Below are 25956 nucleotides of genomic sequence, written 5' to 3'. Positions count from 1 at the left end.
CGATGAACTGTTTAATAAACTGCTTGTTCTTTAAAGACTGCTGCTGCACACTGCCTCTCCTTTATTCACAAGGCTGTGGTTTGATTACTAATCTGTCTGGGATTCTTTAAATGGATTCAGGTATAAACAAAGTGGATGTCCTTCAGTTGGGCGCGGCAAAGGGTAAAGAGCTGGACCAAAGCAAAGAAATAGAAAAGCGTCGGGAAAAAGAGGTCTGGCTGCTGATGGAGCTTCAGAAGATCCGCCGGCGTCTGGAGGACAGTGAGCTCAGGATGGCACAGAGGAACAACTTCAATCTGGATCAGGAGGCCTTCAGAGACTTTGCATCCAGAATGAATGACCTGGAGGTGAGTACGCTTCTGAGGACACTTCGGGATCAGTCTTTCTACCTTGCCTGTCACTTCTGCTGCAAACCCTGCTTCATTTGCACACAATTTCAGCATTTTCACTTTTAGGTGTGTGTGGATCTGTCTTATTGATAGGTAATGTTATGAAGAAACTTCATGGATTTTATAAAAATGGATGCCCACAGGGAGCCAAATAAGGAACTGAGCTAGGAAACTCTAAATTATGGATTTCTTTTTAGGCAATTTTAAACACCATAGAGGGTGAGCAGAATTGCCCCATTAATAGCTCCTGCAAACCCCAGGTCCAAATGAGAATTAGCTGACATACATACCTTGGAGCAGGTGTCAGTCCCAATGTCTAGATTTTGTAAAGTATGTGTATATTGCCATTGCAAGATCAAAAATAGATGCATATTTTTCAGGCTCACCACAACATGCCTTCTTCAAACAGTGTGTTCTGCGGATCTACATGCTGAAGTAATGCTATGCTATGCTGTGCTAGTTATGTCTTATATACCACTCATTAATCAGACTTCTCGGCGGTTTACATATTTAAGACCAATCTCTTCTCATAAAGAGGAAACTACAAAATTAAAGATCAACTGAAAATTCTGTAAAACCATATTAATACTCATGCAAGTAGGTCTTTAAAAGTTTCCGAAAATGTGAAAGTGGCAACACATGTATTGGTAATGAATTCCAAAGCCTAGCCCCCGAACTGAAAATAAACTTTCATGAATAGATTTAAAATGTACATTCTTAAATAAAGAAAAACCCAGACACAACATCCTTGAAAAACAAAGTTTACAGCCTTGAGATGATACTGTCAATAAATCCCCTCTGAATTTAAGCCATATAAAGACTTGTAGATTAAACTAATAATTTTAAACTGGATGCATTTCTGAGTAGTTAACCAATGAAAATCTCTTACGGCCAGGGAGACTTTTACCCGTCTAAATGTCACTCAGACCTTCTAAAGTCACCTTATATTTTCATCACTTCCAGGCAAATTCTTATATTTTTTTTATAAACAACTAAATAGTTGAGCAACCTAAAAATAAATCTCAAATTACTGATTAAAATCTCATCAATGCAAATATAAAATTGGGGAGTCCCAAAGCAGTAACACTGTGGGGCCAGTATTTAGCTGCAGTGTTGCTACATAAAGATAAGCTGATCGCTATGCCCAATATTCTGCAGCATTACCTGTTTTAGGCAGGAATGTTGAATATGCAGTCCTAAGCTTAAGCTAGGATTGATGCCCCCATAAATATTTAGGTTACAAGATATCTGCGAATCTATAGGCCTGCCCAGATTCTGCAGCCTGCCTAAGACGGCCTCCTTGCACTCTGGTGATCATCTACATTTTCGTTTGTAAAATCTAGAAGAAAGTGAGGTTGAAACGGGCTGAATAAATCAAGGGAAAAGGGGGGAGGGGGGAATTGGGGGGTAAGGGAAGAAAAAATGGTTGATGGAAAATGTTAGAATATTTGTATATTGGAATGATATTGGAGACTAAGGCTCCAGCATGTTGTAAAATTGTTTGTTCAATAAAAATTTATAAAAAAAAAAAACAAAAAAGTGAGGTTGGTGACAGATTATTTTACTTGTGAAAAAATATTCAAAAGGTGGTTGTTTAAGCCGGTATTTCTTAGATAATTATTTCTAATGGGAGCTCTATATCAATCTTTTATTGAATATTTATGTTTATGTGTGATATTGTGTTATAACTGCTGTTGTATGGCACCAGGTGTTTCTTGAATCGGGCAGCTTATAAATGTGAATTTAAAAAAAAGTGTCTAAAACAACTCCCTAAAATGACAGATGTCTTTCCCCCCTTGTTTTAAAAACTGTCATTGCTACACTTTTAATAGGGTGTGAAGGGAGACATGCAAGGAATCGCCACAGAACTCAACAGAATCAAAGAAATGCTCGTGAATCTGGGAGGCTCTGACAAAGCATCTTACCTGCAGTCGGAGCTCAGTGTACTGCTTCAGAAGATGTCCAATGTCAGTGGTTTCTCTACAGCCTACTTGAACAGGTATGAGGAAAGGAGCCCACAGTGCCAACTTACTGTGTTTTTCATGATACAGCAGCTGTTTATAACCTTGCACCAGAAGCGCACCCAGGCTTTGATGTCGGGGGGAGCAGACCTTTTGTAAAATAGGCACTTGTGCAAGCAGAAATGCTGAGAAAATTTCATTCAGAATCTATTTGGGGGAGCACCTGCTCCCCTTGTACCCACCTAGCTACGCCTCTGCCTACACTATATATAGGATCCTATTGAATAAAAGAAAGTAGGTGCCTCCGTTCCCTTATAGAATACTGGTATAACAGGTGAAATGTGCAGCTGTATATTAGGGGTGAGCACTTAACACCAGCCAGAGAGTCAGGATAAGTGCTTTGCACCTAAATGCCAGAGATACATGCATGCAAGTCCCGCCTCTGTGTACACCTACCGGTTAAATATGTGTTTTGTAAGATATGTGCATATCTACAGAATAGCACTTAGGTGGATTTTGGCATTTACGTGCGTGTGTGCCATTCTGATCTTTTACATGCATAATTGGTGCATAAATGTTAGCACCCACTGTATAGAATAACTCCCTTAAAACATACTAGAGACAGATGAATGAATTATGGCTAGCTCAGACTGCTAAACCGTGAGCAGGGTTGGGTGACGCTCTGGCTCTCGAGTGGAGGAGTAGCCTAGTGGTTAGTGCTCGGACTTTGATCCTGGGTCCAATTCTCACTGCAGCTCTTTGTGACTCTGGACAAGTCACTTAACCTTCCATTGCCCTAGGTACCTGTATGTACTATGTAAACCGCTTTGAATGTAGTTGCAAAAAACCACAGAAAGGCCCATTTCCCTCCCTCCCTCTTAACTAGTCTGACCCAGCTGGGAACTGCTTCAGGTGTCTGTAGGGCACAGATTGTCAATCCAGTCCTTGGGGCACGCCTAGCCAGTCAGGGTTTTCAGGATATCCCCCCTTTGAAGTCAGTGATGAAATATTTTGACACCCACCAGACAGGACTTAACAAAGATCTGGGCTTTCTATCCCACTATAAACCATAAAATTATACTTCTTTGTCACCCTCTTATCAACCGTCCATCTCTCCCTGTCTCGCACCCACGCAGCTTTCCCTGGTTCTCACCTAACCCACCCCACCCTCTTCCTGTGAGACTCATAAGAATGCTTTTGTATTTCACTTATATATTCTGATATGTCAACATTTGTTTATTTCTGATCTGAAGAAGAAGGGTTACATTTGAAAACTAATCAAAAAATGTATTAAGTTAGTCCAGTAAAAAAGGCATCATCTTATTTTTCTTTTCTGTGTTTTGATTTATTTCTATTTTATTACCTTAAAAAGTGGACTAACATGGCTACCACACCACTTTACTCATTGTAACTACAGAAAGGTGGTATATCAAATCTCATCCCCTTTCCTTTTCCTCTCTGCTGCAGCCCAGTCATGGCTACAACTGGCTCTGCCAGTCCCCTCTTCTTTTACAGTGCATCCTCTGACACTGCCATTTATGCCCCTATAATCCTTGGTGTGTGCTCTTCCATTTTCATGGGGGTGAGAGTTGAGCAGGTGCATACTCCCATGTAACCATCCCTAAGCTGCCTTCCCACCCCACCTGTGTGTTGGTGCCCTCTCTCCTGCAGTATTCTTCTTGGTCTCTTGCCTGCAGCTGATGAAACAGCTGATGACTTGCCATCCTCGGGCATTGGATGGGGAAGTGGGCACTTTCAGTGGGGAGTATTCCGGTAGACAGTGGCACCCGCTGCTCAGGGATGGCTGCCAAAGAGCAGGTGTTAAAAAAAAATTGTTCCATGGGCTGTAAAAATGGCCCTCAGGCCATAGTTTGTGTACTCCCTCTTTAGATTGTTCTTGGTCCTGTTAGTAATGTTTTAATGATGTGCATACATGTATGTATATATAGACATAAATGTATACACAGTGCTTAATATCAAAGCAGCTTAATAATAATTAATAAAACTTGATTAAAAGAAATGGAAATGTTTTTCCATAGCCCAGCTATTGTATTTCTATGAAGCAAAGTGCAGAGCTTTCAGGAGCTTTGGTAAGAGACTGGTTTGTTTTGTGCAGGTTAAAGGCTCTGAGAGCACTGCTCCAGAGTATTCTCCAAACCGAAGACCTGATCAAAGTGTATGAAGCTAGACTCACGGAGGAAGAAACCATTTCACTGGACCCAGAGAAGATGGAGGCCTACCGAATCACCCTAAAGGTAAGTTGTGCCGCCCCGCTGCCTCCAACTCCTTTCAATTTATGTTCTTGATTTATATGCAGAATGGTAAAATAAAATCTCTTTTAGTTTTGCATAAGTTAACTACTGGTATCCAGCCAGCATTCTCTTTAACAGGGCCCTTGATCTACCCAGACATGAACAAGAAATGTTGAAACCTAAGGTTACTTAGTACAATTATAGACCTTACTTTGAGGATTTTATGTTACAATAAAGATTTAAAAATTTTATTTATTTATTGCATTTGTATCCCACATTTTCCCACCTATTTGCAGGCTCAAAGTGGCTTACTTGGAGGCATATTTTCAAAGCACTTTGGGAGGCTAAGTTCCATAGGTTTCTATGGAACTTTGGGAGGCTAAGTGCTTTGAAAATGAGCCTGATAGTCATTCTTTATAAGCATTTTCCTCATAGATGTAAAATGGGAGAAAACTTTTAACACACAAGCCTCTTTGATATGCATTGTGTTTACTTTGGCTGACCCCACTTAAAGGGTCCATTAGCTCCCTTTCAAGGCCTGCCAATTAAAATTCAATATTCCCAGCCTGTTTTTATAGACCACTCCCAGGGGGTTTATAATTGTAAAGATACTTTTTTGGAATAAATTCACTAGCAAAATGGTGCTACTACATTTTGCTTCTGTGTACACATCATAAATTGTTTTGCAGAAAAGGGCGGGGGGTGGGGGTGGTAAGGCATAGGGCAAGAAGTTGTAAGTTTGAGCTGCTTATAATGTTTATTTGCAGTGGGCATAATTTAAATTGAAACTCACTGTAAAAAGAAGAGCACAGTAATTTAACAGTAAAGCACAGCAGAATGAATGATGTAATATGGAGAAAACGTGGCAAAAAACAAGGACTTCTCAAACTTTTCTAGAAACTGAACAGCCAGTGAGGTTCTTCAGGATATCCACAATTATCATGCATGAGAGAAATAAGACATAAGCATCGCCACACTGGGACAGACCAAAGGTCCATCTAGCCCAGCACCCTGTCTCCGACAGTGGCCCAGTGTTGCATGTTCTTGTCTATTCAGATTTGTGTCATTCTTATTTATTATGGATATCCTAAAAACCTGACTGGCTGGGAAGCCCCAGAACAGGTTTGGGAAGTTCTGCCATTACTGGGGTAAATTCATATTTGGGTCCCCTAGCAAAATTTTGCTGAGGCCCTTCCACTGCAAACCCTTATAGTTTGGAGGAGGTGGAATGCAGCTTGCAGGCCCTTTAGTAATGCTTCATTTCTTGCTGCCCAGTGCAAAGTCTTGTGATAGCAGCTGCAAAATAAAACAGCAGGTTTTTGTGGGACTTGACCTAGGCAGCAGCTTCTCTGGCTGCCTGCAAGTGGGGTTATTCAGCTAATTTTTTTGAAGAAGGATGTTGAAAGGACCCACTGTATCACAGTTAAAGATAGGTACAGCGCTGCTGTATTCTGCCTCTGTCATTGCAATACAGGGAATCTTGGGCCTCCCCTGCATGTGAGGTCTGCTTAGGTAAAATTTATGCCACTGCTTGTCATAAACACAAAGGGGCCATGCTCGATGTGGTTTCCTTCCTGACCCATCCTGCCCTGAAGCAGGGTCCATGTGAGCAGTGGTTTGAGCAGGGCCCTCTAATAGAAATCAGCCGTAGGTCATGGAGTAGCAAAAGCAGGAAAGTGTGCATTCATTTGTGCCAAAATACATATTGTTTCAAGAAACAAAAATCTTTGAAGTCTGATCTCTATTTAATCAAATAGTTTTGCTGAAGAGAGGGATCATTTGATCATTTAATTGATTTATTTTAATTGATTTATTGTTTTTTCCACCTCCTTTCTATCCACTAGAAAATGAGAGCTGAACTGGACCAGAAGAAATCCTTACTGAGAGCAATGGAGACAGAGATGCAGAATGTAATGCAGGTGAATGAGCAGCTCTCCCAGGCCTTCCCACAATGCGATGTGGACATCTTCAAATTCAGTGACAAAGTTAATCAGCTGACAGACCGCTGGCAGAGAATAGAAAAAGAAATTGATGACAGGTAAGCTCTAGTACTTTAACTAGGTAGGTCAGAACAGATGCTTCCATGGGACCTGCAAGAATGGTATCAGATTAAAATTTGGCAAAATAAATGAGGGGAAAAGATTTAAGTGCCTAGGGACAATAGCCCTATGTGAAAAATTAAGTAAAATCTCATAGAGATATATTTTGAAAGCACTTAGACTTACAAAGTTACACGGGGGCTCATTTTCAAATGAGAAAAATGTCCAAAAAGTGACATAAATGCATTTGGATGTTTTTCTCACAAAAACATCCAAACTGGTATTTTGAAAACCAAATGCTAGATGTTTTTCTATGAAGTCTGTCATAAGTGCATTTAAATCACAAGGGGGGGGGGGGGGGGTGTCAGGGTCATGTTAAGGACAAAATCTGGGCGTTCCTAACACTTGGACGTTTTTCAGCATAATGGAACAAAACAAAACCATCCAGACTAAAACTAAGATGTTTTGAGCTAGACCTATTTTTATAACGAATAAGGCACAAAAAGATGGCCTAAATGACCATGGGAGGGAATCAGGGATGACCTTCCCTTACTTCCCCAGCGGTCACTGATCCCCTCCCACCCCCCCCCCCCAAAAATGTGATTAAAAACATTACTTGCCAGCCTCAGGTGTAATACTCAGGTCCATTAGAGCAGCATGTAGGTCCCTGGCATAGTCCAAAGCATCCATGTTTAGATCTTTAAGGAGTTCTAATGCAGCTTAAAATGGCATACCATGGGAGGGGCTTAGCCATCCTACAGCAACTGCCAAATTAGCATGCAATAACTGTTTGCTAATAAATATTTTTTAGGGACCCTTTTACTAAGCGGCGGTACGGCTAACGCGCTGGTAAAACACACACTAAATCGGCACTACCACATGGATAGCGCGGGCGCCCTGCGGTAGTTTCTAAGTTGTCATGCGTGCTTTCCCACGTTAGAAAATATTTTTTCTATTTTCTACTATGGGGGCGTTCCCTGCCGTAATCGGCACTACAGCCACATTGCCGCATGCGGCCTGATTACCGCACGAGTAGTGAGTGATCCCTTACAGCTAGGTCAATGGGTGGCGGTAAGGGCTCAGGCAGTAAATAGGCACACGCTACTTTTAATTTTACCGCACGGCCATTTACTGCCCCCATTTAAAAAAGCCCAGTATGTTTCAATTTCATGTGTCCACACTACAGCAGGCCACTTTTTACCATGGCAAAGGACCCCGTAATATTTTCTAGGGGGGTGTCGAGGGGGCAGAGAGTAGGCATCATTCCTGCAGTAACTGTTTAGCTCAGGAATAACACATGAGCCCTTACTGCTTATAAAATGGGTGGTGATAAGTGCTCATGCGGTAAAAAAATTTTAATGGCCATAAGCTAATGGCAACATTAGCACATGGCCATTAATATAAAAAAATGCAAAAAGGCCATTTTTACAGCTGTGGTAAAAGTGACCTTAGGGGGGTCTTTTACTAAGCTGCTGTAGAACACCCATGGGCGTCTCGGCTATTTACTACCAGCTGATTTCTACCGTGAGCTAAAAACGCTAGCGTTAGTAAAAGACCCCCTTAGCAGGGCCGCCGAGAGGCCGGGCCCGGGACAAGGCCGCCCCCGGGCTCCCGCCCCCTGGGCCCCACCCCCATTGCCAACCCCCCAAGTTGTCGTCGTCGCCCCCCCCCCCCCCCCGAGGGAGGCCCGGCGCCTCAGTCCCACCCGCCTCCGTGCCGGGCCCCTTCCACCCGAACCCCCGCCAGCAGAAGTGCAGTCTTCTGACCTGACTCCGGCATGCGCGGCCCACACAGACGCTCCTCTCAGCTGATCTTCGCTGTACTCTGCAGGGCTTCTGTGCGTCTGACGTCCTGCACGTCAGACGCACAGAAGCCCTGCAGAGTACAGTGAAGATCAGCTGAGAGGAGTGCGTCTGTGTGAGCCGCGCACGCTGGAGTCAGAACAGAAGACAGCACTTCTGGCTGGGGTTCGGGTGGAAGGGGCCCGGTGGCGGGTGGGACTGCAGCACCGGGCCCCCCTGGAGGCCCTGGCCCCGGGAATTTTATCCCCCCTGTCCCCCCCTCTCGGCGGCCCTGCCCCTTAGTGAGTAGGAAAAACCTGCTAAGGGCATGCTAAAGCCACTTTTTGCCGCAGCTTAGTAAAAGGATCCCTAAGTCTGCATAATGAGCTGTTGCTAAACGTTTTGCATGATTTTGCATTGCAGAGGCTCATGAATTGTTAAAATAACTGTTTGTGTACATAGAGCCACCTGCCAAGTTTTACTATTTGTGAATGCAGCAAAGGATACAAATGGCATTTGCACGCTAAAAGCAAAAACAGAGTATGTTATCGTAAATAATGTGCACTATTTGTGGCTTTGGCATATGAAGCACTATTTACAGATTTTTCTTTGTTTTTAATACATTGTTCCCCAAAATTATAGCAAGGAAAAGCACAGTGATGGATGGTCATGTTTTCTCTGGAGGCAAAAGACAACCATTCAGATATGAATTCACAGAGAAAAACTGTAAAAACAACAACATTTACTTTTTATTCTTTGCCATTGCCAGGTCTTGGGAATTGGATAAAGAAAGCAAACAGCTAAGAAATTACCGAGAGCTTTACCAGGCGCTTAGCAGGTGGATCTGTGATGCCAAGAGCCGCCAGGACACGATAGAGTCAGCAAAGTTTCCAGATGCGCATTCTGTTATGAGATACCTGAATGAGCAGAAGGTAATAGTGTAGGTTCACGTACTTTAACATAGTAACCAAAATAATTTAAAAATTAATTGAAATTGAGGGGATGAAAGTAAGAATCCTGGAGTCGAGTTTTGCTTCTTTTAGCTAGGAATGCAGAAGAACATTGTTCATTGGGGACACATTATGTGAAGAATTTCACATTCGAACCACAAACTGTTCACGAGTGTGTCAAGTAATGGGTCAGGTGGAATTTTATTTTTTGTAAGGATATATTTATTTAAATGTTTCTATTCTTGTTATCTAAAAATCTAAGTGGCTGTCAGTTTACATACACATTCAGATTTCATAGGTGCCCCTTTATAGAATTACCTTCATAAAGGAGCCCTTTTACAAGGAAGCACTAACAGATTTAGGGCCCTATAGGCGTGTTAACATCTTTAATGCGCGTTAACCATGTGTGCGCCTATAATATCCCTATAGGGGCCTACATTGTAGGCACGTTAAAAACACTAACGCACCTTAGTGAACAGGGCCCTTAGTGCATGCTAACAAATTAGTGTGTGTTAAGGGGTCCTTTTACTAAGCAGTGGTAAAAAGTGGCCTGTGGTAATGGGTACTGAATTTTTTTTTTTACCCCAGCTGGGAAAAAGGGCTTTTTTTTATTGGGGATAGTAAATGGTTGTGCGCTAAAATTAAAAGCAGTGAGCAGCTATTTACTGCCTGAGCCCTTACCATCACCCATTGACCTAGCGATAAGGGCTCATGTGTTAATCAGGCAGAATGCGCCAATGTGGCCGTGCTGCTGATTACTACCGGGAACGCCCCCCCCCCCCAACCCCGGGGAGAAAAATATTTTCTACTGCAGGAAACAGCGCATGCCAACTTCAAAAACTATTGCAGGACTATTGTTACTCCTGCGATAGTGCTGATTTGGTGCACACTACCTGCGCATTAGCCCTACCACTGCTTAGTAAAAGGACCTCTAAGTGCCATGCAGCCCATAGGTATACAGTGGGCTGCGCAACATTTAGTGCATGCTAAATCCGTTGGTACACCTTAGTAAAAGGACCCCAAATTAAACGCACACATTTGCACCTTCTTCGGAGCAGATGTAAATATACACTACTGGAAGTACTTGTAGGAGCCTATATTATGTAAGTACATAAGTAATGCCATACTGGGAAAAGACCAAGGGTCCATCGAGCCCAGCATCCTGTCCACGACAGTGGCCAATCCAGGCCAAGGGCACCTGGCAAGCTTCTCAAACGTACAAACATTCTATACATGTTATTCCTGGAATTGTGGATTTTTCCCAAGTCCATTTAGTAGTGGTTTATGGACTTGTCCTTTAGGAAACCGTCTAACCCCTTTTTAAACTCTGTCAAGCTAACCGCCTTCACCACATTCTCCGGCAACGAATTCCAGAGTTTAATTATGCATTGGGTGAAGAAAAAGTTTCTCCAATTTGTTTTAAATTTACTACACTGTAGTTTCATCGCATGCGCCCTAGTCCTAAGATACATAGGTGCCTATGGGGCCCTTTTACTAAGCTGTGTTAAACGCTAATGCATGCCTAATACATCTTAAAATGGTATACTATGGGACATTCTCACTTGTCTTGTGGTAACTTCAAATCTGTGAAAACTAACTGCATGCTAAAAATAATTTAAAAAAAAAAAATTTCAGGAGCGATTTGGGGAGAAGAGTGGATGTTCCTACACTAATCAGTTAGTGCAGCTATATTACCGCACACTAACTGGTTAGTGCGGGAATACTACATGAGCTCCTTACCACCTACAAAATGGGTGGCAGTAAGTGCTCACGCAGTAAAAAAACTTTTAATGGCCATGCGCAAATGGCAATATTAGCACATGAGGCAGACAAACAAACAGCAGCAGCAGCAATCCAAGGAAGGGCAAATACTGCAAGAGTTTATCCAAATGTCAACCTTAATGGAAACAGAACCCAACCTGGCCAAATTTTGGAAAAACCTTTGTCAGGGGTCACATAGGTTTCCACAATACATTCACAGACTTGATGGTTACTGACTTTGGAATTGGACCAGAGCTTTTTCTGTGCAAGTACTGCAGTACATGAATTGAATCTGTGAATGTATTGTGGAAACCTATCAAGCTCATTTTCAAAGCACTTAGCCTCCCAAAGTTCCATAGAAACCTATGGAACTTAGCCTCCCAAAGTGCTATGAAAATATGCCTCAATGTGACCCCTGACAAATGTTTTTCCGAAACTTGGCCAGGTTGGGTCCTGTTTCCATTAAACTTGACATTTGGAGAAACTCTTGCAGTGTTTGTCCTTCCTTGGATCGCTGGTGCTGTTTGGTTGTCTGTTCTGCTCTTGCAGTAGACTGTCTTCTGTTTGTTTCTGCAACATTAGCACATGGCCTTTAATGCAAAACATACAAAAAGGCCATATTTTTGGCTGCAGTAAAAATGGCCTTAGTACAATCATGCAGTAGCATGCTTAAGCCAGTTTTTGCCAAAGCTTAGTGAAAAGACCCCTATGTCGCCTTTAACAGACTTCAATTCCCCAAGGAGAAAACTTTTATACAATATATAAATAGCTCCCCTGAAATATAAGAAAAACTGAACTAATTTGGGAGGACTGATTTCTCCAAAGTTATTACTGCAAACTAATGTGAAAATAAGTTGAGAAAGAAAAGTCTGTAACTGATATGGCAGCTTCAAACACTCTTACTGCTGATATGCTATGAGTAGAGCTCAGAGGCTTATTAACAACTTCTATATAATATTACATCATGGACTAAATTCTGTACATGGCGCTGAAAAAAACTCCCTCAGTGCTATCCTTTAAACCACGCTTAAAGTTAGGTACGGTTTAGAGAATAGCGCTGACGCCCGGGAACTGTGCCAACATTCACACCAATGGAAATGTGCAAACGCGCCTGAATTAGGCATGGATCCCAGCTTATTCTATAATTACGTGCCTAACCGAAAGGAATTCCCCTAATCTGCCCATGACCCTTCCATTTCTGCTCCCCTCTTTTCAACTCGTGCCTAAATTCACGCGTGTACATTTTAATTCAAATTAGTGCCAATAATTGCTTATTAAAAATCAAATATCGGCGTTAACTCTTCATTCAGTTAGATTGCACTCACAGAATGATCACATGCCCATATTTGCATACACAGTTTTTATTCAGGGGCATATGTCTCAATTCAACCATATCCTAGTGTTCAGTCAAAATGAACTTCTAAACCATAAAAACTAATCAAATTGAAAATCAGAGCTTTTATTATCCATACTAACAATCTTCCTATTAGAGAGACAGTGTCTGAGATTCAAACCTTAACTAGTTGAGGAATGCAGAAAGAGGTTGTGAGCTGCAGTTTTCAGGAATGGCTGAGCCTTACTGCTCAGCTTAACCTGCAACAAAACTGATTTTAATGTCATGTATGAAATTTGGGTCCTTTTTCTTTCAAACAGAATTTGAATGCTGAAATAAAAGGGAAACGAGATAAAGTGGAAGAGGTGCAGAAGACTGCAGACCAGTTTGCATCTGCAATTAAGGTAATTTCGGTCACCTTTTCACTTTTTTTTTTTTTTAAGAAAATGATTCAGGGGTAATAGCTCTGATTGACTGGAAGAAGTTGCTTTGTTACCACTCGCACGCATAATTAGGGCTTCTGATTTTTGGTTATAACTAGAAAGCCCTGATAAAACACCCTTGATGAGCAGGGCTGGCTCAAGGGTATCTAGCCATTGCCTCTCTGTGGTAATTTTATTTATTTTAATATTTATAGTCCACTGTAACATTCTAGGCGAATAGCATCTAGTACACACATAATCAATACAATCATAAACAAAATAAAACATTATAAAACAAATGTTACATTGCAAACAATATAGTCAAAAATACCAATCGAGCATTGTTGATTTTTTTTTTATTTCTTTATTTATAATTAATTCTTATAATACACAAGCATATCACTTGCTTTAAGAAAAGTACTGCTATAACTGATTAATACAAAGAAATTCAATGAAATACATTAAGAAATTATACTTTTTAGTGTACTAAAAGTCCACTATGAGAGTCCAATATCCATAAACTGGAGACAATTCAAGATATACATACTTGTTAAATTAAGATTGAGATACAAACGTGTTTTATCCGACAAACTTATATTGGAACGCTTCTAGCTGAAATAAAAGAGGAAAGCTGATCAGGCTCAAAGTATACATATTTCACAGATTGATAATGGATTATACATTTACAAGGATGTTTAAGATAAAATGTAGCACCCAATTGTAACACCTCTTGTTTCAATTGTAAGAACTTTTTCCTACGTTTCTGTGTTTCCTTGGCAAGGTCTGGAAAAACACTAACTTGCAAACCACGAAAAACTTTATCCTTCTTTTGAAAGAATTTCTTTAGAATCCAGGCCTTATCCGAGGAAAGCGCCACCGTAGCCAATAATGTTGTTGCGGTAATCTATGCTGTATCAGACATTTCAAGCAAAGCTGAGACGTCGACAGGTTGATCATTTTTTTGTTGATTCTCTATTCCTTTCACAGGTATATAATACACCTGTGAAAAAGGTGGTAAATCTTTTCCTCTACCTCCAAAACTTCCAGAAAATAGTGTTTTAGCATTTCCCTAGGCAAAATTAATGGTTGTTTAGGAAAGTTAATAAAGCGTAAGTTATTGCTTCTTGAAGTATTCTCTAGCATTTCTGCTTTTCTTCACAGATTAAGCAAGTCTTTAACCATAGTTGTTTCAAGAATCTGCATCTGCTGAATTTCTTTTTCTTGTTTAGCAACTACTGCTTTAAGTGATTTAGTCTCATTCTCTATTTCCTTAACATTTCCTGTCAAAGTCCCAACTTCTTGATTTATTTTCTTCACTTGGGGACATAAAGTTTTCCCCAAGTCTGCAACTAATAACCACAGGTTATCCATAGTCACCTGTTTTGGCTTTTGAAAAAATTTCTTAAATATCTCATCCTCAGCATTAACATTAGAGGTATTCTTCTCACCTGCAGCTCCACTCTATGCCACCTCTTGAAGATTTTCCGCTGCACAGGCAGACAAGGGAGAGGATAATCCTCCCCCACGAGCATTGTTGATTTAAGGTTAAATCTTTTTATTGAAAACAGCCAAATAACAATGCAATTTCTTGTTATATTATACAAGTCCAATCCTACTTTATCTCTCATCCAACTCTAACCCAATGCCCTCCCTCCCCCCCCAAACATTGTATTAAGGCAACATGAACACATTAAGAGGCCCCTCACACCAAACAGCAATAAACTAAACCTACATCAGAACTGCTGCAAAGGTCCATGAGGAACAGAGAAATATGAGAATTATAAACCGAATGGTAGGGGAAGCTTACAGGATTTCCTTTTTGTGTGTGTTGTTTTTATGTTGAAAACCCATTATTGTAACTAAGCTTCTCCCTGCCTCCCCTTGATCCGTATTACCCATCCATCTCCACCATCTCTTCCAACCCCTTCCCACTTAACTTAAGACATCCTTATAGATAAGGACAAGAAATACAATCCAAAAAACCTCCTGCTAATGCCTGAGCACTACTTGTCAAGATATACAGATCTCATTTCCCCTACCAGACCCTACCTAAACTCCCAAATAAAACCCTGTGTGTTGTGGACTCTAATGACCACCCAGGGCCACAGCGAGTTCCAAATAATTTGTATCCACCAAAGAGAACCCAAACCATGAACCCCTTAAATTGATAAAGGAAAAACAAAAACAAACAAAACCTCTCTCCCTCCCGCAGACAGACCCATCTGTGATTCTATAAAGTGTTTAAAATGAAACTACGAGCTCTTGGAGAAAGCGAACAAAAGCAGGGTTCCCAGATCTTCAAAATGCTCTTTTTATTCCAGATAGACATCCCAACCCCTCTACGCTCCCATGACAAATATTGATGCAACAATCTTCGCCAGCCCCAAAAAGATGGGGGGTCTAGCATAGTCCATACCCTGGGAATGGATTTCTTACCCAAGAGGGCTGCCCTGCATATAAACCATGACACCCTCCCTCCCTGTTGAAAAGGAAATGCCTCATACTTATCTAATGAAAAGCCAGCTGCCGAGAGTGGGATAACCAAGTTCAGCACTCCTTCCAGATAATGGACCAGCTGAGACCAAAAGTGGCAAATTGCTGAACATCCCCAAAAAGCATAAAAAAAGAATTGTGGCGGGACTAACATATGAAACAAGTGTCAATGCCACCCTGTGAAACAACTGAATTTGAGAAATATACACACAATATTATCTTAAACTGACATTCTCTTAAATCATCTGCCCGTGTAAGGTATGGGATGTGAGCTGCCAGTACTGCCAGATCTAGAGAATCCGGTGATCTATGGTCCTTCGCCCGGTGGGTCACAATTGGCTGATATTGAATAGGAGGGGCAACCGCAAGCAATTCTCGGTGTAGGGAGGAGACTGAGAATCGATCTCTATGATCCAGTGTGAAAAATGAATACACTTGATCCCCGTGACCCGCCATCAAAGCAACCCTACCTAGATTGGAGATATAATGGTGAAGCTGCTTAGAAGCAAAACAGTTGGCTAGGTGAATAGGTTGACCATCCCCTAACTCCCTCAGTAACATCATTGAGCCATTCGGTTGTAACACGATCTAACTTGGCAATACCCAGAGTTTCCTGTCTTTGAAATGTAGCTTTATCAATTCCTAGACTGAACTGGGCATTACCTCTAATAGATAATAAAGTTGATGGATAAGAGGGGATCTTCCATCACTTCGAGAGGGTCTTCCATAGGTCTCATAAAGGGCGCAATAAAATACTATCTCTGGACCGAGGAGGTAAATCCTTATAAGGCACTTGCACTAAAAAAAGAAGATGGCCTGGGGAAAAAAATTCTCTTTCCAATCTGAGAGGAGTAAAATCTTCCTTGTCCAACAGCCAGTCTCCCAAATGTCTTGCCAAATAGGCCTGAATGTATTGAAATATATCCGGAAGCCCAATGTCTCCATTTCCACGATCCCAGCAAGCGAGACAAAGGCAACCTAGGCTTTTCCATCCCCCCAGCAATAATGGGATAACCCTCCGTGCAAAGTACGTAAAAGTCCTTCCTACGCAGTCTAAAGGGGAGCATCTGAAGCATATAAAACCATTTAGGAAATTCAGCAATCTTGAATAAATGGGTTCTCCCATGCAGCCCCAAAGGCATTGTTTTCCAGTTAAACAAATGAGCCAGAGTAAAATCTAGAAGTCTGGTAACATTAAGATCATACAACTCCAGTGGACGTATAGAAAGACAAATTCCGAGGTAGCGAAAGGACTGTGTTGCCCACTTCAAGGGAAATTCACCTACCTACTCCCAACATATAGCATCTGTAGATGCCAAAAACCAATGATTTTTGATGGTTAAGGTGAAAACCAGAAAAGTCACCATATTCCTGAAAAAGGACAAGCAACGCCTCTAATGATGGCTGAGGATTAGTAAGATGGACTAATAAGTCATTTGCAAATGCAGAAATCTTGAAGGTCTGTTTCCCAGAGGATGCTCCTCGGATTTCAGGATGAGCAACCAATTCTCGAATAAATGGATCAAGTGCTAACACAAATAGAAGAGGGGAAAAAGGGCAGCCCTGACATGTACCTTGATAAATCCCAAATGATGGGGAAGAGAGTCTATTAACCCCTATAGTCGCTAGCAGATTCGAGTAGAGAACTCGCACTGCGTTGAGAGAGAACCCAGAGATAGCCCATAACACCTTAAACAAAAATGACCAATAAACCCGGTCGAAAGCTTTCTCTGCATCAGAACTAATGAGAAGAGAAGGAGGTGTACGTTGTTGAGCTAGTTCCAACGAGGCCAAGATCTTATATAAGTTTTTGATGCTGACCTGCCCCGTACAAAGTCCACTTGGGACTCCTCCACCAAATGCAGAAGAATCTTCGCAAGATGATTAACCAGCAATTTAGCAAATAGCTTAGCCTCAAAATTTATTAAGGAAATAGGCCGATATAAAGCTGGGGAGCAGGGGTCTTTGGTTTCAACAAGACAATAATTTGCACCGTTCGAAGTTAATCCAGTAAAAGCTTGTGTTGTTCCATGCTAATAAACAGATGTAATAACAGCCATCAGGTCCCAGAGTCTTCTGAAGGGCACAACCATCCAACAACAGAGCCAATTCATCCTCTGAGAAGGGAACATTTAAAAATACTTTCTGAGATGGAGTGACTTTAGGCAAGACCAAATTATCCAGATACAGTGAACCATCTAAAGTGTCTTCAGCCGGTGCCATATATAACGATTCATAAAATCTTTTAAAAATGTTGTTAATAGCTTTGTCAGATGTAGTCCTATGATATCAGTCAGCTGAAGCACCCTCGAAGGACCCCTGCGCGGGGCTATTAAGTGGGAGACCAATTTGCCACATCTACTCCCATGTAAATATAACTGATATTTGTAATAAGTAATCAATTTTACTCCCCTTTGGTGTAATTGAGTATTTAATGCGGCCTGAGATGTCATCAAGGCCTCCCTAGCTTCTGTGGTGTTCGAAGTGCCCATTCTTCCGAGTGCCCAGAGCAATCCTATCTCGTATCACCTTCATTTCCAAACGTAATATAGCCTTGTCCCACTGTGCTTTCCTACATGCTATGTAAGCAACGATTTCCTCTCTTAACATGGGTTTTACTGTATCCCAGAAAAGGAGAGGTTGAGTCACATGGGCAGCATTATTCTGTGCATAATCTTTCCATTTGTCTATCAAAAAGGAGTGAAATGCCCGGTCCCAATAAAGGTCTATGGAGAAATGCCACCTACGTGGTGATGGTCCTCCAGCTGACAAATTAAACATTATCCAAATCAGCGCATGGTCTGAAACACCATAGGGGCCTATCTCTGAAGTAATAAGGTGTTTAAAAAAAGAGCGAGACGCAAGTAGGTAATCAATTCTGGATTGGGAAGCATGAGCTCTAGAAAAGTGAGTATAATCCCGTTCCCTTGTATGAAACACTCTCCAGGTATCAACCAGGTCCAAGGTGTCACACAACATAGGCAGCCCTCAAGTCGGGTGAATTCTCTGATCCCCAGTAGGGTTCGAACGATCCTGAGCTGGATCAAAAACCAAATTGAAATCCCCCCTACAATAATATCTTGATTTGCATAGGGCAACAAGATATTAATCAGATTTGGAAAAAAACTTTTTATCATAAGATTTAGGCGCATAGACATTACAGAGGATCAGTGGGTGTTTATTAAGAGTCACTCGTGCCAGCACAGTGACCCTCTGCATCCTGATTGAGTGTACTTGAAGATCAAGCAACCTCCTAAACAAAATCAGCACACCAGCTTTCCTCTTGACTGGCAGAGACTCTACAGTGAACCCACCCACCAGGTCCGGAATTTATTATGTTCTAAAGAAATGCCACATCAATTTTTTGATGGTGAAGGAATTGTAAAATTTTTTGTCTCTTAATTGGAGATGACACCCCTCCCACGTTCCAGGAGGAAATACATAAAGAGCTCATTTAATCATAACATAAATGCTTCTACTAGAAAACCAACACCGTCCTGCAACAGAGCAGTCTCCCAGTCCTACAGCACTCCAAATCATTAGTTTGTTGTTTCTGCCTGCTGAGAGAGAAAGAGAAGAAAAAAAAAAAAAGAAACCCACAACATGTACACCCATATACCTTGCATCTTACCCTCCCTGTCCACCTCAAATCCCCCTAAGCCACCCCTAAACAGACCACCTACTCGGAGTCCAATATAAGGGAGCTGCAGCTGTCCCATCTGCCCAGAGAGTTCAAAGTACAATCTCTCCACCTCCTACCCACAAACCAATGCCAATATCTAAGAACCACAAATCTATGTATAGCAATGCAGCCTCTAAACCCTCCCATCCTCCATCCTCCCATCCAAAACAGCCTTACCAAAATAGCCAGATTTTGCAAAAGTCAGAGAAATAATACTGTCAATTGCCCCAAAGAGACCACAAATACAGATCTTTCCTTTTATACCAAACCCCCAGCTCCCCCCGAACATAATAGAAGAGAATTAAAGAAAAAACCCATCCCCTTTTCAAATAAGTGGTCAAACCACATATCTGTCTACAGATAGCAACCCCAGCAGGACACAAGTTGCAGCTCATATACTAAACCTCAGTCATGCCGGTTGCTACCCTCCACAGAAATAGCAAGCAAAAAGTTCTCTCTCTAACAGTCCACTCTGTGCCACGTTATTCAGCTTAAATCCCAAGATCAGAAATCTTATGACTCTGAAGCTGATCCTCAGTCACTGTTGGTTCTTCACCCCCAGCAGCACGCTGGGTTCTTGCTTTTAAATGCAGAGATACTGAGAATAACAGGGTACCAAACCCTTCTGGACTGACACGCCAAGGAGATTATTGGTGTCCTTTGACTCTGCCTTTTAAACCAGGCACATAACAGAGTGTGTCCAAAAAGACTATATCTAGAATATGAAAAACCAGCAAAGCACAGAGTCCAATATGATTAGAACCACTCCACCCCAACCTGCTTGGCAGAAAGTCAATCCCCATCAACTCAAGGTAGTCAGGGCAAGGCTAGTCACAAATTGGGAAGCTTCCTCGACGGAGCCAAAGCTGTGAGCTGTTCTGTTATGGAAGATTCACAGTTTAGCTGGGTAAGCCAAAGAGAAGCGTATGTGCCGCTTGACCAACTCTGTACAAAGGGGAGCAAAGGTCTTCCTCGCTTCCAGTACCTCCGCCGTGTAGTCCTGGAAGCAAAGAACTGGTTTACCGTCATAGTTGAGCTGTTTTCCACCACGTAATGCACGAAAAATGTCCATCTTATACAAATAGTTAAACAATTTGAAAATGACTACCCATGACCTTGCTGAAGTTTCACACCTTTGCCCCAGCCTGTGAGCACGTTCAATCAAAGTACCATTCACTTTTGGCAATGAAAGAGTTTCCATCAACCATTGTTCTAGGAAGATCCGCAGCTCTGCTGTCAGAAGTTCCTCTGGGAGCCCCACCAAATGAAGATTATTTCTCCCTGAGTAATTTTTTAGCTTATCTAGTTTAAAGAGCTTTAAGTCTAGCATCCACCTGAGGGCCCCGATCCTCCACTGCTCGCAACGAGTCCTCAGCTGTGCTCATTCTTTGCTGAAGCATTTGTACATTACGTGTAAGGTTAGTAAAATTGTTTTCCATAGTGTCCAGCTTATTTAGTAACGGAAAAATTCAAAAATATCGTAGTCTCTGGTAACATCCACAATTAAACATATAAACCAGGACCTTAGCCACCAAAATATAAACTCAAGTCTCAGCTATCACCAATGCACCGTTTCACCTGTATGGTACGCTTGATGTAATATACACATTATATTAAGTATAAAGGGAACCCTCAGATGTTTTTCCCACTTCTCATGCAGTCAATAATGCTGCTATGAAGTGGTATAGCATTTCTTTCATCGGGTCTCCCCAAAGTGTTTGCAGAAGACTTTTTTCTTTTTTTTCTTTCTGTTATTTTTTTGGCTTCCCAACACCACAGTGCTACAAACTTTAAATCTTTGAAACAAATGTGCTAGGTGAAAAGCTGAGTACTTATCAGTCTCGTTGGAATTCTTCTAGAAACATTCAACAACGCCTTCCCCTGAAAACCGCCCGACTCTGCAGGTTTCAGTTGCTTGCTTCAGGGACGAGGGTTAAGGCAAAAAAAGGAGAACAATTCCTTCCTCAAACTCAAATTGACACGAACTTATTTAGTAAGCATTGAAACTGTTTTCCCATTGATAACTCCATAGCTGCACTCACTTCATAAATAATCTCAGCTGTCTACGCAGAGCTTGGTGATGGAGACAAAGGCACAGTCTTATCTGCCATTTTTGCATTCTGTTCCGATAATTTCTCCCAGTCTTTTTTTTGTTGATCTCGCCGCCAGTAAAGATGGTTCTCAAGCTGGTTATAGGGCACACCAGGGTAAAAGGTATTCTGCTGCTCTTTGAGAAAGCACCGAGGCAGAATATAACTGCAGATTAGGGCAGGAAAGGCTGGAATTCCCTGACCTCTGTCCTCACTCCTCCATACCCAAAACGGAAGTCCCCAGCATTGTTGATTTAATCTTGAATTGAGAATGAATTGAACTGTTGGGCAGACTGGATAGACCATTCAGGTTTTTAGCTGAATGGTCACTTACTATGCTACTGAGTAATAAAAGACTTAAAAATCTACAATATGTGCTAACATCTCAAGCCTCTCCATACACTTGCTGAAATAACAGAGTTTTTAATCTCTGTTTAAATACTTTTATATTCTGCACTATTCTAAGTATTGTGGGTGGGGCTTAGGGCATGGAATCAGAAATACAGGAAACCACAATATATAAGGTAAATTAAACTCTTTAAGGATACTTAAAGCAATTGTGTGCACAAGCCTTTTCTCTCTTTTCAGGCATACAACATGACAAAGCATGTCATAAGCTCTTTTCATGTGTAGTTTAGTCTTAGGGACTGTATATGTTTACATACACCAGATATACTGACTCCTGATGAAGGCATCTTGTTGCCAAAATACTGTTCTGTGTTGAGTAGTCCGTATGTGCTTTGACATTTATTGAATGAATATACTACCATCTACCTCTGGACTACACATTTCATTTGGTTGGCCCTGTCCTTTCCCTACGTCTTTGCTTTCTGCAGTCTGTTGTAGGGAATTGACCTGTGTGGTTTGGTTTTTTCCCTGTGAGGGAGTGCACTTGAGGGAAACTGTGCTTACTGTATTCCTCCATCACCCCCCCACCCCATGTAGCCTAGGATTTTTATATATATATATATATATATATATATATATATATATACATATACAGACTCTGCACACGGGATTGTCACGGTATTGTAAACATATTATTCTGCATCTACAGAAGTCTCCCTTAACCAACAATGGGTGCAGAGCAGATTTAGAACATTTCCCCTTAGAAATCACCATCCACCAATCAGTAAGAGCCACATAAAACTTTTCCAGTATCGGGCATATTGTGAAGTAAAACAAACCTTTCCAAAGTCCCTCAAACCAAAATGTACACAATGAAGTGATGACCAGAAAAAGGCAGCATCCTTAACATTGCAGTGGGCTCTAGAACATCATTACACCTTACCGGGAAAATAGAACAAGCTGGATTACTCTGATCCCTACATAGAAACTAAATACTAACAGAATACTTTGCGTTGCTTTGGTTACACATGCTGAACACAGACAGACTCTTTCAAGTGCAGAATAACTTACCACAAAATAAAATAGAAATTTGTAGAAAAAAATTAAACCGAAACCCCATGAAACTACACTCTGCATGCAGTGCAACACTACAAAAACAGAAATGCATTTCCCCATGTTCTGTAAAATATAACATCAGATTTATGTTCCAAAAAATGGCATATTCCAATCACCAAATTGAAAATTTAAATTCTTTTTTTTCTACCTCTGTTGTCTGGCCATTTCATGTGATGTGGAAGGGGCTGGAAGAGAAGATTCCAAGTTAGATTTTAAGAGACCATCCACCACTGTAGAAAGTGGTGGGGTTGCAGAGTGATTCAAATACAAGCTGAAAGTAGTCCCGTGGCCTGAGACAACTGAGAGGAGAGTGTCCACTGAGGAATTCAGAAGTGGAGGTGTGCCAACGATGTTACGTGGACTGTAGAAGCCATGTGACTGAGGAGGCTGGGCATTTGATGAGCGGATACTTGGGTGGAGTTGAATACCCAAGTGATAAAGTGTAATACGTTGCTTGCCCTCTGTTGAGGAAGGAAGGTTCTCCCCTGAGTATTATCGAGGAGAGCTCCTATGAACTCTAAGGTCTGATTCGGCTGAAGATGTGACTTTCGGTAATTTATGGCAAACCCGAGTTCTAGAAGTCATGAGGCGGACTGAATGGAGGTGTTTGCCAGTTCCTGGGAGCCTGCCTTGATTAACAAGTCATCGAGATAGGGGAAAACATGAATGTCCCATCTGCGAATTGTTGCAGCCATCTCTATCAGGCATTTTGTGAAGACTCGAGGAGTCAAAGCAAAGCCAAATGGTAAGACCTTGTATTGATAGTGCATAGTTCCACAGCAGAAATGAAGGAACTTTCTGTGTGCAGGGAGAATAGAAATGTGTTTTTATGCCTCCTTCAGATCTAGAAAACAAAACCCATTGTTGAGTTGTATTATGGGAAATAGAGACCCCAGGAAACCATGGGAAATTTTTCTTTGCATAGAAACGTGTTTACATCTCGTAGATCGAGAATTGGACGTACTCCCTCCATCTTTTTTGGTATGAGAAAATATCTGGAGTAGAACCCTTGACCCCTCTCTTGCAGAGGAACTGGTTGTATTACATTCTGCTGGAGGAGGGCCAAGAGCTCATCTTGAAGATGCTTCAACTGGAGGGAGATGAAATGAGACTCTCTTGGTGGAGGGTTGGGGGGGCCTTTTTTTTTTTTTTTACCAATGCAGAGCTTAGCCATGCTGAATGATATGTAGCACCCAACGGTTGGAGGTTATGAGAGGCCAACTCTGGTGAAAGAGGATGATTTGCCCTCCCACCAGTAGGTTGTTTGGCATAGACAACTGTACAGTGGTAATGCTTTCTAGGAAGGACTCAAAAACTGGGTTGTTGTTTAGACTGAGAAAGAGTCTAAGATTTCTGACCCCGCTGCTATCTTGGTCATGAGCAATTGGGCTGTAGTCCTTTGAGGAGAAGGAGGAGTTGGAGTGTAATGACGCTTGGATATATAATAATTTGAGCATCTATAAACTGCCTGTAAATCTTCTAGAAGAAGCAGAAGTTTGTCGCCTGGATAATGCCTTAATAGTATCTGTATGTTTCTTAATTAGATCAGCCACTTCCTCAACTTTGTCTCTGAACAAGTTGTCTCCATGGCAAGGCACATCTGCTAAATGCTCCTGGACACAGACTTGAGGTCAGAGACTCTGAGCCAGGAGAGATGTCGCATTGCTATTGCTAAAGTGGAAATGCGGGAAGAGACATCAAAGGCTTGCCTTGCCAGATATTTATGACAGTCAAGAAGCTTTCTCTGAAGCTTATGGAATTCTTCAGCCTTTTCTGGAGGAAGGAACTCTGCAAAGAAGGATAGGGAGCTTTGTATTAGAGATTTTAAGTATATTGTAGAATAAAGTTAATAATCTAATGTACAATTGGTGAGCATTGAATCCTGAAAAGCTTTTCTGCAAAGAGTCTAGCTTCCTTTCTGGAGGAGCAAAAGCATGAGATCTGGCATTGTGAGTATGTTTCAGAGCAGATTCCACTACTAGGGAATGATGTGGTAATTGAGATTTTTCAAACCCAGTAGATTTCTGTGTCCTATACATGATATCAATTTTCTTTGGGCCACTTGAATTGTCAGAGGAGTCTCCCAGTTTTTTTAGTAGAGTGTTTTTCATAATTGTATGGATTGGAACAGTAATCCCTTCTCTAGGAGGAGAGTCATAATCTAGAACCTCAAAGAGTTCTGATCGAGGTTCTTCCTCCATTTCTAATTTGAAAGGTATGGACTGAGCCATTTCCTGGACAAAACCAGGAAAAGATATACTCTTTGGGAGAGAGCTCCATCTTTCAGGTGGCGGAAAAGGATCAGATGGTATGCCATAGGACTCTTCCTATGAGAGGTTCTGTGGGTCCTGATCCATCTCCCAGGAGAGGTCTGAGTTCGACTCTTCATAGTACTGTACATGGGAAGTACATGAAAGGGAAGTTCGACTAGAGCATCGGCTCTGTGTCAAGGCGCATCGAGGCAGATGAATCTATGAAGTTGGCGAGAGCTCCTCTGGCAACATTGACACATACGTCAGTCGGGTTTGTACCTCACCAGTCAATGCCAAGCCAGTATGCGAGACCTCTCCCATGACTGTCTCTCCGATGGGCTGGGCTGAGGCTGGCGCAAAAACCCTGTAAGTCTGTAGAAACTGTGTCTGCAGTAGCCCTGAAAGCTCTTCCTTGTGCATAGCCTGGATTTGTTCATGCAGAGTGGGTGTTAGTACTGGCTGGGAAGGCGGTATGGATGCAGCCTGATATCTAGCTTGAGCAGGCATAGGAGATCTTGAAGACCTAATAGGCTCTTGATGGGAAATAAGTTGAAGAGAAGGAGAGTGGTCGCTGTGGCACAGATGCTTTCTGTGCATCGAGGATGTTGATGCAGGGGAGGTGTGGTCAGTGTGGCTGAAAAGAGAATGATGGCGATACTCCTTAGGCTTTTTATGCTGCAGGTCCCTCAATGCACACAGCACCGATGACAAGGGCATGGAGTCCTTAGTACTAAGTTGAATGCCATACCTTCCATGTTGCATTGATGTACCTGATGTTGATGCTGACACCGATGCAGGTTCCATGTTGAGCACTGAATCTCTTGCCATGCTCGATGCTGATGTAGATACAGAACCAAAAGATTTTTCATGTTGGTGTCTGCTGGCTTTAAGGGACTTCGCTTGCATAGACCGACAGAGGTTATGCACCGGGACATTCACTGTAACCTCTGTCGATGCCCCGGTGCATAAGACCTAGGCACTGAATACAACAATTATGGGAGTTTGTGCCTGAAATGGCCCTATTGCATCGAATACACTTCTTAAAGCCACTCAGCACCCTCATTGAGGGAAAAATGGCTGATGCTAT

The 25956-nt window shown here is 41.8% G+C and overlaps 1 protein-coding gene across 3 annotated transcripts in view; it reads left to right on the top strand.

The window, feature by feature from the left end:
• Positions 1-25956, top strand: part of DSP (desmoplakin) — a 141300-nt gene that overhangs the window by 97083 nt on the left and 18261 nt on the right. For all 3 annotated transcript variants that reach the window (XM_030208874.1, XM_030208891.1, XM_030208882.1), the window contains exons 15-20: positions 121-347; positions 2222-2388; positions 4467-4605; positions 6447-6640; positions 9192-9354; positions 12787-12870. In XM_030208874.1, the coding sequence (XP_030064734.1) occupies positions 121-347; positions 2222-2388; positions 4467-4605; positions 6447-6640; positions 9192-9354; positions 12787-12870 (974 nt within the window). The remainder of the gene's footprint in view (positions 1-120; positions 348-2221; positions 2389-4466; positions 4606-6446; positions 6641-9191; positions 9355-12786; positions 12871-25956) is intronic.

The sequence above is a fragment of the Microcaecilia unicolor genome, chromosome 1 (assembly GCF_901765095.1).
Source record: "Microcaecilia unicolor chromosome 1, aMicUni1.1, whole genome shotgun sequence".
Lineage (NCBI taxonomy): Eukaryota > Metazoa > Chordata > Amphibia > Gymnophiona > Siphonopidae > Microcaecilia > Microcaecilia unicolor.
This window is presented reverse-complemented; position numbering and strand designations above follow the sequence as displayed.